Source organism: Panthera onca, chromosome A3 (assembly GCF_046562875.1).
Source record: "Panthera onca isolate mPanOnc1 chromosome A3, mPanOnc1 haplotype 2, whole genome shotgun sequence".
Lineage (NCBI taxonomy): Eukaryota > Metazoa > Chordata > Mammalia > Carnivora > Felidae > Panthera > Panthera onca.
Genome location: NC_138341.1, coordinates 66,102,476 through 66,121,418, shown reverse-complemented (window position 1 = coordinate 66,121,418; position 18,943 = coordinate 66,102,476). Strand labels below are relative to the sequence as shown.

At 34.7% G+C, this 18,943-nt stretch overlaps 1 protein-coding gene across 4 annotated transcripts in view; it reads right to left on the bottom strand.

The window, feature by feature from the left end:
• PPP4R3B (protein phosphatase 4 regulatory subunit 3B) overlaps window positions 1-18,943 on the bottom strand; it is a 65,636-nt gene that overhangs the window by 32,450 nt on the left and 14,243 nt on the right. For 2 of the 4 annotated variants that reach the window (XM_060605623.3, XM_060605634.3), the window contains exons 4-7: window positions 11,314-11,937; window positions 4,981-5,058; window positions 3,575-3,691; window positions 1,996-2,112 (exon numbers count right to left, since the gene is read on the bottom strand). In XM_060605623.3, coding sequence (XP_060461606.1) covers window positions 1,996-2,112; window positions 3,575-3,691; window positions 4,981-5,058; window positions 11,314-11,937 — 936 coding nt within the window. The remainder of the gene's footprint in view (window positions 1-1,995; window positions 2,113-3,574; window positions 3,692-4,980; window positions 5,059-11,313; window positions 11,938-18,943) is intronic. The other 2 variants (XM_060605642.3, XM_060605647.3) reach the window with 2 other exon arrangements.

Below are 18,943 nucleotides of genomic sequence, written 5' to 3'. Positions count from 1 at the left end.
TCAGAGCCTGGAGCCTCTTCAGATTCTATGTCTCTTTCTCTCTCTCTGACCCTCCCCTGCTCACATTGTCTGTCAAAAATAAATAAACATTAAAAAAAAATAATAATAAAATATTGAACAGTTAATTCTAAGAGATTAGCTTATGTATTTTTAACTTTATTAAGGCAAATTATATCTCCCAGAACTATTTTAAAGTAAATTCCTTATATATAATTATTTCAGTATAAATCTTTACAAGATAAGGACTCTTAAGAAGAAAAAAAAAACTCAATGCTATTATCATACCTAAAAAAATTAACAATATGAATATATTCCTAAGTGAGAAATACAATGCAAATACCTGCCAAAATAAGTGGTTGAATAATAGCTGGATTACTTACCCAGTCATATCCTAAAATAAGTTTTACTAAATGTTTCGGAGGGCATTAACATAAAAATATGTGAAATCTGTGGCAGAATAAAAAGACAGCAATTATCACTAAATCTATCCTTCTAGCTTAGAAATAATGACTATGGTAAAAAATGTTAATATTTCCTGTGTCTCAACACATACTTTAATATGTAATCCAAGTTCTAAAACCAAATCTGCTCCATAATACTGGAAAGAAAAGTTTGAATGCTGTGCATTTATTTTAAAAGGCCATCAAAATATCAACTGCCCACCAAATACACAGTTTAAGTCTTCTCTTTTTAAAGGTTACCAGGAACCCAATGTAGAATTGTAGAATCCTCAATTTTGAAGGAAAAAAAAAAAAGAGAGAAATCTATCCTCTTTTGTGGGCTAACTCAACTATTTGGAGGCAACACATTTTTAAACTGTTAAACTGCTAGATCTCAGAAAATTTGGAGAAATGAAAGACCTTGAAGATTAGGATTCTATCAACATGAAAAACTGAGAAAGGGACTTTTCATAGTTAAAAATCAGTAAGTGCTTCTCTAAGTCTCATCCATCAATTAAATGTAAACAAGGAAGTATTTCTAAAGAAAACAAATAAAAACTTTCAGAGTAAAGAATTCTAAAAATTAGTTTATTATTCTCCTCGCCTGAAGAGATTTTATGATGGATGTCCTTAATCAATGCATTATCACTGAGGATGCAGCAATTAAGAGTGTTAATTTCAGAGTTACTTTCTGTAAAGCTGGCACTAAGACACACATACCAATAGTGAGATTATAAACTAATAAACTAGGTATCTGACTTTCTTTAAAGTCAGATTTAACACCTTTTGGGTTTAATAAAAAAAACCCTTAAAATATACTTAAAGATTTTTTCCTCTTTCTTCTACTGCCTAAAACTGTAGCATTAGCTCAAACTGATTCTAAAATAAAATGACTTTAAAAAGAAATACCCTGGAAATATCTAACAAAGAATGTAAAAATCTAAGGAGAAATTAAAAGATTAAACACAACAGCAACTGTATTTTAATTCAAAAGTAACTCATGCAATGAGAAATCATACAATGGGAATCAAAATCTTCTTTAAGAAGGAACATAATTATACTCATTTTCTTCTTAATACTAAAACGTATTTGATGTAAGAAAGACTACTTTAAATTATAGTTCTATGTTCATTTCATTCTTAAACAGTTTAAAGGAAAAGTTTAAGTATTTCCATAGTGGGAAAACACATTGGTCTCATTATTAAACATTCATTCACATGGGGAAAAAAAAGACACATTTAAACAAGGGAAAACAATTTGCTGGTTTTACCAGGTAAGTGCCTGAGCTAAGGGTTTGAAATTATACGTCATTAGCACTTGAACTTTTTTAAATAATTCGATTCTGTTGTAATATATTTATCTCAATACGAGTTTGAATACAGTTTGTAAAATAAATCAAATGCCACATATTCTGGGCTTGCTAATGTCACAAATGATCAGAAATCTACTATTTTGCTTCACTGAAGATTAAGACTGTAGTTAAACCTTTTCTCTCAATAGTATGCCAACACTACTCTACAGGTAATTCACACATAATCATAGCATTATTACTTACATCATCACTCTGCTGGGCTTCTTGCATTACAAATTCTCGGACCATAGATGGACTAAACTCTACTAGATAAGAAAATATATCTGTAGCTGCTGATCTAACTTGCAAATCATCCATGCCCTAATAAAAGGAAAATTAGGTTACTTAGAGACTTAACAAAAACTGTGCTGTGTTCCTTTTCTTTCCCAAATCTATACACACCAACTTTTTGGAATTAGACACTGTACTGGATTCAAAATGTATAATCTCTCCATCCTATACTTCCTTTTATTTTACAAATATAAAAAACTTTTAAGCAGCTCAATGATTAGTTTGTGCCAGTTTTTACCACCACGAAGATAAATATTCAGGGAATTTAAATGTAAGAATCAACATGGGATTATAAAGAAATACTTTACAAATACTGTACAGAAATTTTTTTCGATTTAAATATATGCAAAATGTGAATGATGTTACCTAGTTAAGACTCCATAACTTTCCAGAATCCATCTTTGGTCCTGGATTTATTTGCCAGTTACTCTTTAGTAACTGATTCTTTTATGACTCTCCTAATAGAGGATGCTTTTGAAAATACTGGGTATTTTCACTCTTTTTCCACAACTTAGTTTTCTAAGGTACTGATCCATAACATGAAGGATACATAACTCGTAAGTTACAAAATCTCCCAAGTGATTCTGAACACATTCTCTAACTCAGCAGTTCTCCAAGTGTTGTCCAGGGAATCCTGGTGAGGTGTCCAACACCCTTTTCAGGAACCACATGAAATTAAAAACTATTTTCATAATAATAAATAATCCTAGGGCATTATCAGCCCTTTTCACTCTCAGTATATCACAAGTATAGTGGGGTTTTCCAGAGGCTATAAGACATATGATATCACAACAAATTAAATGCAGAAGTTGCTATGAGAATCTAGCTGTCTTCTGTTAAACCAAATGTTAAAGAGATTGCCAAAAAAAAAAAAAAAAAAAAAAAAAATGAAATGCCACTCTTCCACTAAAATGTTTTGTTCTGAAAAATTAGTTTTATAAGTTATATTATTTATGTTTATCATTTTAAAATGAAATAAATATTTTTAATTTTTCATACAATACCAATGGATAAAAATCATAAACAGATATATATGAGAACCACTGCCCTAACCCATATTGCAGAATGAGCTGCCTTGGTCCAGTCTGCCCTTACTCTACTCTCACTGGTCTAAAAAGGAAAGACATTGAGCTGCTTTGGTCCAGTCTGCCCTTACTCTACTCTCACTGGTCTAAAAAGGAAAGACATTTTAAAAATTTCTATAAAACATACTTAATATTGCTACAGAAGAGATAATAGTCTTGAAAACACACGTGGGATTTTAATTCACTTGAAGCCATATTATATCCAAGTGCTTACATATTAATATTACAAATTCAAGTTAATAAAAATCTGAAGATGGAACACATTTGTAGTAATTCACTATCAAGTGAATCATAACCTAAACTATACAATTCAATATGCATTACTATAATAAATACTTTCACATACGTAATACAAAGGTACGAGAAATTCATAACTTCAAAAACATGAAAAGAAGTTGGATAATTACCATTACAATTTCAAGAGCAGGCAGAATCCCCAATTTTGCCAAAGTTTTGAAAAATGCATCCCTGTTTTGAGGTTGTAATGTCTGAGAAAATGCACAAAATTCCTTGAAAAAATTAACCTGCAATGTTAGAAAGTATAGTGAGAAGTTGACACACATAACAGCAAACTTGGGCTCACTTTAATGTGATATACCATAGCATGATATGCCCTTCTGAAGGACCTTGCCTCTTCAGGGTATCTTGGCCCCTCAAAACCTGTAAAGAACATCTTAAAAACTAGCATCCCACTAAAACTAAGCTTCGCATTATTTCCACAAAATGAACGATGAACTCTCCCAAGGCATACAGTGTACATGTTGTATGTGGAGTCTCAGAGAGTGAATATACATATAGTATTTTCAATTCATGATTCAGTTGTAAAAATGTCATGTAAGGTATGTATTTTGAATTAGAACATGTATTTTTGTAGAAACATGCTATATAAAATAAATGGTAGCTGGGTTCTCAGCTCTCAAAAGTACAATTTCATTTATAAGAACTGGAAAGGACATTAAAAGATTCCCGAGTTTAAAGGCCTAATTTTATAAATGAGAAAACTGAGTAGGCTATTACCTACACCAAGATGACTTGGCTAATTTAAACCTGTAATCTCTCATTACTTTTTAAAACCCAAGTACCTGATTATAATGTTTAAAGAAAATGACAAACTGCTGGTAAGTAGCAATCATTATTCTCTTCCTCCAAAGCATGGTTCGTATCTCAGAAAATACATATATTCAAAAGAAAAAAACATTTCCAAGAACCAAATTACTTATCATTCATGTATTCAAGAAGTACTGTCCTTACCTTTTGTTTTGTTTTTTGAAAAGAGCCGTTCTATAATGTATCTACAACCATAAAAATGTATGAGTTTGTAGTTGTGTCCTAACATAAACCCCATATCTTATTTGGGGATTTTTAAGCACATGAATTCCCTCACTGGAGGAAAAAAACACACGTCAAAATACTTTAAGAAACTGGCAAATATACAAAACAATAAGTTTGAGAAACTTTGAGAGTAATCATTTTATAGAATAAATGTGTACTTTTCATCTTAATTATAAAAAATTCTCTCTTAACAAATTCAATATTAAAAGTTGTATTAGCCAAGAGTAAGTGCACTTCAAAGGTTTGAATTTAGGGGCGCCTGGGTGGCTCAGCTGGTTTAAGTGTCCAACTTTGGCTCAGGTCATGATCTAATCGTTCACAAGTTGGAGCCCTGCATCAAGCTCTGTGTTGATAGCACAGTGCCTGCTTAGGATTCTTACTCTCTCCCTCTCTGCCCCTCCCCCACTCACACTTTCTCTCTCAAAATAAATAAACTTAAAAAAAAAAAAAAAGGTTTGAATTTCAAGAATAAATAACTTACCAATTCACGCCGTTTATCATCATCTGTAGCCTCATCCGTTAATTGTGCAAAAACTTCCGACAGAAACTTCTCATCTTCCTACACGAGAAGAAATAATTACTATGAAATAGTCTAACAAAAGTATAAAGTTATACTCACTTACGTGATTTACACAAATTATAATAAAAGTAGCTGAAAACCTAATAGTTTCATCATAAACCTTAAAATTCCAGGGCATATTCATGTTATAGTTTTCAACCCTGATTATACCATTTATTATTAGTTATACATACACTATTACCTCATTTAACCAGAAACCTCAGTTATGAAGAATCATTTGGAGACCAAAAATAACCAGTTGTTCTAGGTAATGCATGAAAACTCACTTATTTTAGGTTAGTTTCGTTTTTTAAAATATTTATTTATCTTTGAGAGACTGAGCACGAAAGGGGGAGGGATAGAGAAAGAGGGGGATAGAACCCCATGTGGAGCTCAAACTCATGAACCATTAGATCATGATGTGAGGCAAAGTTGGATACTTAACCGACTGAGCTACCCAGGTGCCTCAAAACTCATGCATTTTAACTGAGAGACACTGTAGCTTCTTCTCAGGGTCTATTTATTTACTCTTAATTTAAATGTAATTCAAACAAGTTTGAAGAGTTCATTGTCGGTCCACTGAAGATTAGAAAAATGAATTACAAATACGGCACAGGGACAACAGTAAAGGAGACAGAATTCTGGCAGCAGTAAGACTGGACTGCAAAACCTTTTAAAACACAAGAACTCATGAGATATAATTTAGGGTTATTTGGGGTACAGGCTTATATTTTCTTGTGGTCCCCAAGGACACAGTGAAATGATAAAGCACTACAATAATTGCTTTTCACACTGATGACTCTGAGGTATTAAAAGGCAGATATATGTTAATTTCTCTAAGCACTGTTTACAAGGACAAACAAAAATACAGTATAGTACATACAGTATAATCTTATTTTTAATATAAATTTGTGTCTAAAGTCTAAAAGGGAGAAACATTAAAATGTTAATTATGATTATCTTTTGGTGATGGATTATGAGCAATTTTTTTGCTTATCTTTATTTTCTAGTTTTCCACAATAAGAGTGGACTATTAAATTACTAAAGAAAAAAATGACATGAATATTGAAATCCACTTTGTGGAGATCCATCAAGATCTGCTAAAAAATATTGTGCTTTTAAATTTCACTTATTTTTAAAATTCACTTTTATGAAATACAATTTGTATTAACTTTAATTAAAGTAGCATGTTCTTAGAATTTTTGACTTAGTGGTTGACAAAAAAATCAAATTATAACATGTTAAGGATGTACCTTAAATACCTGCCTTTTTGCTTGGATCATCTGTGAAGCAGTTTCAATCTCTTAAATAAGTTTAAAAAAAATAAGATAAAGCATATATAAAAAAATGAATGAAGACTACTAGATACAATCACAGAAGATGTAACATACTCTCCCACTAACCATCCATCAGTGTTACTTAAAGAATACTGAGAGACAAACCCATTCATTAGTCTGACTCAGAATGGTGTTTGTTTTGTTCTCTATTTTGCTGACTTCTAGACCTTTATATACTATGGCCTGTCTCATCTATTTCTGAGAGAATTCAACTGCATATGCAATCTTATACTTATCCCTCAAATCACTTTTTCTAAATACTTTTTATCTCATATTTTAGGTTTTGGTGAATACACATTTACCTCCACTTAAACCTTTTACAATTTTTTTTTCTTCTTGAATCTTTCTCAGATTAAATCCTCCTTTCTTCTCTAAGGATCTTTAACTTTTTAAAGAATATTTTCATAGGAAAATAGTTCCACTTCTTTGATAAATGCAATTTCTTACATGATTCATTATTTGTGTGCTGAAAGCTAGAACTGCATAATGTATTAGGGAGGGAATTTCAAGTATTACCGTCTGCTAGGAGAAATGTTTTCTAATTCCTGGTATATATATTTTTTCTGATTTCTAATCTTATTCTTGTAATACTCTACAAAAGCACTCTGTTCAGTGCACTAGTAAAAAAGCAATTAATTGACAGCTTAAAGTGCTTCATAAATATAACTGTAATGTCTCCCCCTAAATACCTGGTTCTCCAATTAAAACTAGTCTCTTTAGATCACTTCAGTTCTTCTTTTTCATAAAGGCCTTTGTTTAAAAAAAATTTTTTTTTAAGTTTATTTTTAGAGAGAGAGCAAGCAGGATAGGGGCAGAAAGAGAGGGAGAGAGAGAATCCCAAGCAGGCTCTGCACTGTGTGGAGCCCAAAGCAGGGCTCAAACCCACGAACCATGAGATCATGATCTGAGCAGAAACCAAGAGTCTGAAGTTTAACCGAATGATCTACCCAGCCACCCCTAAAAGCCTTTGTAACTATTTTCAGTCAAATTGTGTGTGGCTGTCTTTTTGAATTACACAACAAAACCTTATGGGGAAAAAGGGGGCCTTTTTTAAAAAAGTGAATCAAACTTTTCTTTGAATTAAACAGGCACGCGCTCAAAACTCCCAAATCCCGGGGGCACCTGGCTGGCTCAGCTGGTAGAGTATGCAACTCTTAATCCTGGGGTCGTGAGTTTGAGCCCACATTGGGTGTAGAGTTTACTTTAAAAACCAAAAAACCCGGGGCGCCTGGGTGGCTTGGTCGGTTAAGCATCCGACTTCGGTTCAGGTCATGATCTCACGGTCCGTGAGTTCGAGCCCCGTGTCGGGCTCTGTGCTGACAGCTCAGAGCCTGGAGCCTGTTTCAGATTCTGTGTCTCCCTCTCTCTCTGTCCCTCCCCTGTTCATACTCTGTCTCTCTCTGTCTCAAAAATAAATAAAACGTTAAAAAACAAAAAACCCAAACCCAGAACCCATCCACCATTACTAGACTCATGTAAAGACAGAAAGTTGGAATTAGATCAGACTTTAAGAGATTACAGAGATTGCCTAGTCCAATTTTAAATTTCAAAAGACTGATGCCCAAAGAGTGGACATTATCCAAAGGGCTAGTGACAGAGATGGATTTAGAATCCAGGTCACGGGGGTGCCCAGATGGCTCAGTCGGTTAAGCGGCCGACTTAGGCTCAGGTCATGATCTCACAGCCTGTGAGTTTGAGCCCAGTGTCGGGCTCTGTGCTGACAGCTCAGAGCCTGGAGCCTGCTTCGGATTCTGTGTCCCCTGCTCTCTGCCCCTTGCCCCCTAGTGCTGTTTCTCAAAAATAAATAAACATTTTAAAAAAATTATTAGAATCCACGTCACCTGCACGATCTGGTTTTTGTTACTCTCACCATGTAAAATAGACTACAGGACAGATTTCTAACTAGTTCAAAGTAATGAAACAAACCAAAGTAAAACACACACACAAACTAGACTACGCCAAATCTAGTAAGATAAAACGTAATATGTTAAATTCTTACATGAATCCAAAAACTTCTGAAACAAAATGAAGAACCGAATTATTGTAAATTTTTCCTTAAAGGCATGAAGAGATTTTACCATAGCTCCTTAGTAAGTGGGATGAAAGTTTAGAAATTTCTTTTTTAGTAAGCTGAAATCCACAAAATATGTTAAACAAGAAATAAAACCACTGATTTTACTGGGTTTGTGTTCAGCTCAACTCTTATTTATGGAATAGTGGAGATAACATGTAATGTATTAAAATGTTAACATTTGAGATACCTATCCTCAATCATTTCTAGTGAAGGAAGTTAAAACTTCTTGTTTTGAAAAGGACTTTAATCTGTAGCTGTGTGAAAACAACCTCAATTTATTGGTTTTAGGGATTTAATTCATAAAAAACATTTTTAAGTATAAATTTCAATTCTGGGCACACGGGATTTTGATATGCAATTAGCTAGAAAATTCAGGTTAACTAAACTCTTATGCCCTAATCAAGCTTTAGAGAATCTCAACATGTATTAAAGTACATACCAGGAGCCAGTGACCACAGTAAGTGCTTTCATGTAATTTCTCAGTTAATTACCCTAATTTAGGCTAGGAGTTATGTTATGTACCTTTACACTAACTCATTTTGGTCCAGATAGATACAATCTTTACATTTGCACTTGCTTATGTAACTCATACAATAGTAGGCCAATACTCATTTAAGAAGCTATAGATACGTATCCTAGTTAGCTAGAAGGGTATCTGGAAACATCTAATACTTAGTCAAAAAATTTCTACATGGAAACCTCAGAGGTGGGCTTTAGGAAATGAGCCTTTAGAGGTCACTCACCATAATCGTAATTCTTTTCTTTTCACATACTGTTGAGAACAGAAAACAGAATTCAGCATCACTGCTGAAATGGAGAGATAACTAAGTGCTAAACCTTAGATATGCAACAGGTAGTTCACAGTACCTACTTCATAAATGTATCTCACGGACCAGAAATGAGTAAGACTTTCTTTTCTTAAAGCTATGCTTGATTTATATAATTATAGCCTTTACAAATAGATCTATGAGAAAATATATAAACTGACATAAAGAGTTCAAATACTTACAGATTAGTTTGCATAATTTTTAAGTATATAAAGCATTTATGATTTATTATTATGGATTTGGAACCCCTTCTGATGTCAAAGCAGTCATTTGAAAGCTTCTGCACTTAAGCTTCTGTCACTGGGTTCTTTTCTTTACATCAGCTATATTGACTGTAGGTCTATTTCCAAACTCCTGAGACTGTAACTGTTTTTCTGTCAGCAAGTGAAATGGCACCCTGAATTGTATAGTACAAACGGTTTTAAAAAGCAGGTCTCATGTATAACAAATGGAACCCCATGCATAAGTCTATTTTCCCTTATACTTATTATTGTGGAATAAGGAAAACTGCTAGGTGAAAGCATGATCTAAAGAAGTAAACCCTATACAAAAAGTAAAGTAACAACAGAAAGATGAATGATGACTGTTAACATCATAAAACGGAATCTCACAACTAAGAGCTAAGTACTAAGTCAGAAACTCTCAACTGTTTGGATCTCTTAAACTCTTAAACCTTATGGAGTACCCCAGAGAGTTTTATTATGTGGATTATGTTTGGCAATACTGACAACAAAAACAGAGACATTTAAAAACATTTACTAATTTGTTTTAAAAATAAGATATAAGTTTATGTAAATATATTTATGAAAAATTTTATAAATTTAGAAAAAAGAGTGGCTCTGTTTTACATTTTTGCAAATCTCTGTAATGTTTGGCTCAATAGAAGAAAACTACATTCTCACATCTTCTTTGACATTCAATCTGTTGCAATACAATATTTTGAAGTACAAGAAGAAAATACAGCCTCACACTGACAAGAAGTTGGAAAAGGAAAAACCCCACAGAACTCTGAAAGGGCTTTAGGAGCCCCTAGAACACACTTGAGAACCACTACTACACTATGTATATAGAAGCTGCTCAAGAAACTTATTCAGTGATATGGACATAACAAAGACAGTTATGCAGGAAACTGTGGGTATAGTATACTACCACAAGTAAAGGAAAATCTTCAAATTCCTCCTTATTACACTGTTAGCATATAAAGGATTAACATGCTAAACATGGTATAAACTATTTTACAACTCAAGGAGACAGATTAAAACCAACCTCACACAGCAAATAATCTAGTTATCATTTCCTGAAAATTAACAAATGTTAATTTAGATGTGCTGACTACACATTTGAATTATTTGGAAAACTTTAAGCACACACATTCATATGTACTATCCCCCCAATAATAACTAGATCTCACAAAATGGACTAAAAATAATCTTAGAAACAGCTGCTTTGGTTTGGGATGATAAAAAAGTTCCGGAAATGGACAATGGTGATGGTTGCATAACACTAAGAAGGTACTTAATGCTATGAATTGTATACATAAAAAAAGGTTAAAATGATGAATATTTTGTCATATATATTTTATAATTTTCTAAATGCATGCAAAAATGAAGTTAAAAAAATTTACATGATAGGACACTTAAAAATTTAAAAGGTCACGTTATGAAAGGATTCTTTCCTATGGGGCACCTAGGTGGCTCAGCTGATTAAGCATCCAACTCTTGATTTTGGCTCAGGTTGTGATCACATGGTTTGTGAGACTGAGCCCCACGACAGGCTCTGTGATGACGGTGCAGAGCCTGCTTGGGATATTCTCTCTCTGCCCCTCCCTCCACTAGTAAATGCACTCCCTCTCAAAATAAAAAATACTTAAAAAAAAAAAAAGAGATAAAGCTCTATTTTCTATGCTCAATAGTACATTTAAAGTAAACAAAAGAAAACTTTCAAAAAGTAATGAACACCAGCTTTAACTATTAAGGAGAATACCTAAAATAATATAAGAACACTTTAGTTTACTTACCTGCAACATGCTGACTATCTCAACTTTGTTGAAGAAAATAAAAGATGTAAGAGTAGAAAGAAAATTCTCTTCAAAAACGGATGGTGTAGGCAAAATGATGTCCTGAATGTACTGTACCCTGTAAGTCTGATGTATTTTTTGCCTTAATTCAGAGTCTGTTATTGGTATAACTTCCTTAAACTTTGCAGTTTTGGTCAAGAATTCTCTATGCCTTTTTGGCTGAGCCAAAGCAGGGTCATATTCAAGGCATCCCACGACATCCATGATACACTCATCAGAAAACATTACTTCAAACAATGTTGCCTTATTTAGGAATAAGATTCCTCTAATAATTTCATACAAATGATGTAAGCCTTCAGTGTTTTCTAGGTTCTCACAAGCTTGAAACAGCTGCAGTAGTTTTTTAATATAGCCTTCGTTTTCCAAGGCCAGAGCCAGCTTTTCCCTACGGATAGGTGAGGAGAGAACTGAGGTAACTAAGTCAGCAATCTCTTCAAGTTTATTGAGTTCACATGTGGGCAGGTCAATCAGATGACTGGTTTCAGGCATTTCTTCAAATCGTTCTTCTTCTGATTCATCAATGAGGTCCTGTGTGACTTCCACTGATGGATCCTTACCTTGAACCTAAAAACATCCAAGTACAGCTGGTTACCTTAAAATACAAAAGAATTCAAAATTTTGGAAATCAAATCACTGACCACTGGATTTAAGTAAAAAATACCTTGCAAAGAAACATTATTAGCCACATAATCACTGTTAATTAAAAATGAAGTCCACGGTACGTGGGTGGCTCAATCGGTTAAGTGTCCAACTTCGGCCCAGGTCATGATCTCATGGTCCATAAGTTTGAGTCCGCATAGAGTTCTAGCAGACAGCTGAGCCTGGAGCCTGCTTCGGATTCTGGTCTCCCTCTCTGCCCCTTCCCTGCTTGCCCACTCTCTCTCTCTCTCTTTCAAAAATAAACATTATAAAAAAAAAAAAGAAAGAAAGTGAAGTCTAGAGGGGGAAAACACACCCAGTTTAGAGTCAATTATTGGAAAAGTCTCAATTTCACCTCTAAATTTCCCAACTTATAACTTGAGGTTAATTAACTCTGACCCCTGACAATATATTTATTTCAGCTAATATTACACTGATTTATTTGAGGTTATGTAATAACCATGTGCAGTTTAATAACTTCCCTACATCTACTAATTTTGAATTCTGCTGAAGGTTAACTCTTCTGTGGGGCCCCCAAATTAGGGACGGCTCTTAATGCACCATCCATTGGCCTGACAAAACACTATTAAGTTTAAACCAAACTAAAACCCAACTTCTTGGATATTCAAGAGTGAGAAGATTTCCTCAAATTAATTTTGAAATTCACTTTTGAAAAAATACTTGCTTTTGCTAAGAGCCTGAAATTGTTTTAAAAAACAAAGAATACTGGGGCACTTGAGTGGCTCAGTCGGTTAAGCGTCCTACTTCAGCTCAGGTCATGATCTCACAGCTTGTGGGTTCGAACCCCGCAACCGGCTCTGTGCTGACAGATCAGAGCCTGGAGACTGCTTTGGATTCTGTGTCTCCCTCTCTCTCTGCTCCTTCCCTGCTTGCACTCTGTCTCTCTCAAAATTAAATAAACATAAAAAAAAATAAAAAATTTTTAAAAATTAAAAACAAAGATTTTTTTTTTTTAAATTGGCATTTATTTAACATCTGTGATAAAAGCCTCCAAGTTCTAGTATCTAGAAAACACAATGAATAAACAACTGTTTTATGATTCAGGTTGATAGCTCAAGAAAAGCATGGCAAACTTGGGACAAGTTTCCTATAATGACACCTTAAAAAAAATTTTTTTTTTTAATGTTTTATTTTTGAGAGAGAGAGACAGAATGCAAGCAGAGGAGTGGCAAAGAGTGAGGGAGACACAGAATCCAAAGCAGGCTCCAAGCTCTGAGCTGTCAGCACAGAGCCTGATGCAGGGCTCAAACTCCCGAACTGCAAGATCATGACCTGAGCTGAAGTTAGATACTCAACCTACTGAGACACCTAGGTGCCCCTATAATGATTTCTATAATGACTCTATTTAACATAAAAACTTTACTCTTCATAAATTTTTTCCTAATTCTTAACACAAGAGTGCAATTATCCTCTTTTCACCTCAAAACATCCAAATATCCTGAGATGAAAAAGCTCCACAAATTTCCAAATCTACCAAAGCAACATATGAAAAAAGATCTAAGGACTTATTAGAGAAAGTAGATATACTGATGCAAATAAGAGACTTTTTCTCCTAGAGCATGAGCGTACTTCTTTTATTTCTGAGTTCTCAACAGAGGAGCTGGGCTTAGGGAGACTGACACGTAAATGTAGGAGAAAGTTTAAGTAACAAGGTCATAAGAGCAGTTCAGATAAAATGCCATGGAAATTCAGAGGAAGGGAAATTCCTTCCCACTCCTGGGAGTAAAGGGGGTGGTGAAGAGAGAATATAAGAAGAAATCATAAAAGCAGTGGCATTTGGACCTTCAAAGATGGGTAAGATTCAGATGGGGATAAAAGTATCCAAAGTACAAAGGGAATAGAGTCGGAGAGAGAGAAATGTGTGGTATGCATATGGCCAACAGCAAAACTGGAAATGAAGACTAAAGCCAGATTATGGAAAGTCAAGGGAAGTGAATGTGCAGTACTGTCCTTTAGAAAGTAAGGCATCAGTTGTATGGAATAAATTTGAGAATAAAGACAAATTAGGGTGTTATTCTGAAGTCTACATGAAGAACTGAATTTAGATAGTGATGTTGAGACAGATGAGGGACAGGTGTAAGAGAGAGGAAGAACCACAAATAACTCTATAGTTTTAAATCTGTCATTAAGAAGATTATGGCTCCTTTAACAAAAACTGGGAGCATGGAGAGGATTGGTTAATAAAAGGTCAGTTTTGCTAAGTTTGAGGTGTTTGAATACCCAGCTGGCAACTAAATCTGTGGGCCTACTACTCAGGAAAAATAGGACAGAAAACAGAAATTTGGTATTAGGGTAACTAAGGGTAACCATAGAAACAGAAGTAGAGCATGAGGTAGGGAAGGAAGAAGAATCACATGTTACAAGGAAAGAATAAGAAGAAATCAGAGGAAGGGTGGCTGGCTGGCTCAGTCAGTGGAGTGTGCAACTCTTGATCTCAGGGTTGGGAGTTTGAGCCCCAAGTTGGGTGTAGAGATTACTTAAAAATAAAATCGTAGGAACAACAAAAAAACAAAAACAAAAACAAAAACAAAAAGAGGAAATAGGAGGATTCAACTTACACTGCAAATGAATAGTTTGCATATGTTTAAGAACAAAAGCAAAGCTACAGAAGCATTCACTAGGTTATAGTGTGTTTCTACATTATCTAGTATTATCCTTACAAGCTTCCTGGACTCTCTCCTAAATTTAACTCTCACTGACAGATTATATCAGACAGATCTGTCAATCCCACATACATCAAAGTATCTGTCTGGATATCAAGAGTGTTGCTCACTAAGCATTTCTGGTTTTCTCCTTTTTGTGGCACATGAGTTCTTTGCTTCCATGAAGTTGTATGTAGCTGTGTGATTTATTCTGGCCAATGAAATGTGAGCGAAGTGTCATGTGTAACTTCTGGGAAGACCTTCTAAAAGCCATTGTTCTGATTTGCTACCTGTCATTCTCACATTGCAATTAGCTTGAAAGTATCAAAATCAATTCTCTATCAGCCTGGGTCTCTGAGTGGCTCTGATAAGCACAGCCCCCTCTTATCCAACTCTAACCCTCATTCATCAAATAGCAGTAAGGAAAAACAAACTACTGTTGTGATAAGCCACTATTTTAGGATTTTGTTACTATAACACAATCTGGGGTTGCTCAGCTGGTTGGGTGTCTGACTTCTGGTTTTGGCTCAGGTCATGAGCTCACAGTTCGTGAGATCAAGCCCTACATCGGGCTCTGTGCTGAGCATGGAGCCTGCTTGAAATTCTCTCTTTCCCTCTCTCTCTGGTCCTCCTTTGCTCTTGCTCCTCATTCTGAGTAAATATTAAAACAAAAAACGAAAAAAAAAGGAAAGAAAAGCTTTAAAAGAAAAACAAAACCCACAATCTAACCTTAACATTCTTAAAGTCAGTCAACTACTATGCTGAGTGGGTGCATAAAAAATTTACACTATCAGTAGGGTTCTCAACAAAAATGTTTTTTTCCACACTCCTATCCTACATCCTTACATTTGCTGCTTTAATTTTTTCCCCTTTTTAAGTGTCAAACACTATTACTTTCCCCTTTAAGTCTCAGAAGAGAGACTTTTCTCCTTTGAAAAAGAGATCACCAGTACTCAACATACTCCCAACATCCTTCTTCTCCATCTTACAACTTATCTTCACTCATTTCCATCATCTCTTTCAAAGAAAATGTCCCTATCCTACCATTTTCTGAGGTTAAAACTTCCATATGCACTTTTGATTTTATGTTTTCTGAAAGATACACACACACACACACACACACACACACACACACACACACACACACACAGAAATTATCTTTGCTCTTCTTATAATTTATTGCTCTCTGAGCCGTCACACTTTTCAGAGAGGAGTTCTACTTTCTCATTATAAGGTGTTAAAAAATAACTGTGTAATGTTTTTGTTGAAATTGTTTTTTCAAAGCTTAGCAATGATCTCTCTGAACTGAAGAGTAAAATATATAGTTCTGTGGAATACCATGCAGTAATGAGGAGCAATAAACTAGCTGTATATTCAGCAACATGCATAGATTTAAAAAGTACAGTACAACTCAGTTGTTTAGCAAAAAATTACACTTCTTGGACCAGGAGAGTGGCCAAATCTAATGCCCCTTCCAAAGGCGTTTGGCAGAAGTTTCCAAAGGCAGAAAAGTGTGAGTAAAAATCACTAGCAAATGGGTAGAAGAAATAGTAACTAAGGGCAAAGGAATGAATAAATGGGTAAAGCAACAAGAAGCATCCAATATTAATACTAGTGCCTCAAGAAAGGATCAGAGCAAGAGATGATATTCTCTTAGCTCAATTTTATCAGATGCCTGGAAGGGTAAAAACCATATGTTTGCCAAGATCACCTATTCTTGGGACTTGACAAAGTTGAATGGAGGCCTGTAATTAAACCTGATGAGTTACACCACCCTGGGAGACATTTTGTCATATAGTATAATGATACACTGAAACAATTGTTAGTGACCAATTGTACAGTCTGGCTAGTAACGTGCCAGACTTGTATTTTTCAGATACATCTACTACCATACCACAATATGGTGTAATACTAGCATTGTTGATCCAACTACCCTATGTACATAAGCCTCATGGTAAAATTAGTATTGATGATCAAATGTATTGGGAGACTGAGTTAAAGGCTGCTCAACATGAATGCTGATAGAAAATGACTGGCAGGAGGAAGAAATGGATTTTGTAAACCACCAGTTAATTTCTATGTGAAACACTCCTGTACAAGTATATCATAAGGTACAAATTACAGATCAAGGAGGAAAATGAGTAATCAAATCAGTATAAAAATATAAAAGGTAAATCATGGCTTTATCAGACAAATTAGTTGTTTCTTAAATCCAGCTCTACTCCAGGACTGCTCCTCCAAATACTAGGCATATTCATACTGATAGTTGCTCTGTCATATAAAATGCTATACTAAATACAGACATTTAGAGAAATATGATCATTTTGTTGAGAGAGTCTTGGCAATGGACCAAGGGGTGTCCTTTGCAATCAAGGATTAGTCTTGCCTAAAGGGATCTGGCCCTTGCCTAGCTCCTAAGAGGTAATCTCTAAGCACTCTGAATATCCTGTTTGATGTGTACCTGGGAGGCTTGGGCTATGCCAGATATGCCCTGTGTGGGTAACTAGGTGGTTTATAGTGGAAGTCTTGGGCCACGTAGTATCAGCTCAACCTCTGGAGGTGCTGGAAACTAAAGTCTGCCACAGGGCAGTCAGCCTGCTTATAGGAATAACACCCAATAAAAATGCTGGACAAAGGTTTAGGTAAGCTGTTCAGGTCAGCGATACTATGTGCAGGTTGCCACACATCAGTGCAGGGAGAAGAAAGTGCTGTCTGCCTAAGTATCCTAAAAAAGAAAACTGGAAGTTCATGCCTAGACCCCGCCCTATGTACCTTTTCCTACTGGTAATTTTAATCTGTATCACTTTGTTGTAATAAACTGTAATGATGAATGTAACAGCTGTGTGGAGTTCTGTGAGTCTTTCTAGTGAATTAGTGAACCTGCCTGGTCGAGAGACCTCCTGAACTGCATGAGTGAAAACAGTAAGAAATAAATTTCAGCAAAAATTTCTAGGACAAATGTACAAAGTCTTTAAGAATACACATATATCCAGAAACATATATTATACAGTACATTCTGAGGTGAGGGGAGGGGAGAAATGGAGTAGGCATAACCTAATGTGATGATCACTGGTAAATATTATCTACCACACAAATTTATGTTCTAGAAGAAATGTAATTCAACATTCTAGTTCTAAAGAAGATGTTTACCTTCTATTTTATTCACTTATTCTTTAAATATGTATGGAGTACACACATAACATGTGCCAGGTGCCATGCTGGTATACTGGAGGAGGGAGAATACAAAATACCACTTTTCAGGAATTTATAGTAAAAAGGTTAGTTTTTATATACTATTAATATTCTGAACGGTGTTATAAATGTTATAGAAAAGTAATCTTGTCCTTTTATTTTGAAAGTTTAATATCCTTTGTTATGCTTTCATTATTTTTATGGATCAGTTTTTTCCTCCATTTTTGTGGATGAGTGCTTGCAGGATTCAAATTTATTGAATCTAGAACAGAGCAGCAAATATTAGCGGACTGCATATGTCTAAGTCTGCAATAGAGGTCATTTTTAGGTCTTACATTTCACTTCAAAGAAAACTTTGCAAACATAAAATTCAATCTCAATCTATGGAGCGCACACAAGAAAAAAAAGGTAAATATTAGGACCTTCTCATCATCACCATCTGTAGGTTTAAAAATGGGAAACCATGACAGCAAAATAGTAGCAAACCAATCTAGATTATATTCTTATGTATATTTTACAAATTAAAGCAAAAATCATATTTAGCAGTGTTTTCCTCTATTCATCAATGGAAGTTCTATTTAAAACCATATACTAATAATGCTCCCGTAATACATGATACACACATAGTAAAATATGAGGTGGAAAGAAACAAACCCTCTAATTCCAGTTTAGCTTTGTGACCCAGAGCCATCCGTCAAATAAGCTTTATATGGAATGGGAAGATTCACATTATACTTTCTTGGGCTACTTTATTGCACTGTGTGGCACTGTTCCTAGGAGGACTAAGGAAAAAAATGACTGTGGTCAGATGCATAAACTAACTTAAGAACCTTCAGGGATCAGAATCACTAGAATGAAAAGCTGATAGAAGTGAAAATGACAATAGATAAAAAACACTGTAAGAGAGTATTATGCTAGGCAACCACTAAAACACAGTGATTCCATTTACAGAATAGTAGTTAAAATTAATGTTATGATTAACTTAAAATTCCAGTTACCAGATATTAGAGACTAGTTTGCTTAAGGAGACATAATTACTAAATGTAATGTGGTATCTTGAATGGGATCTTGGAAGA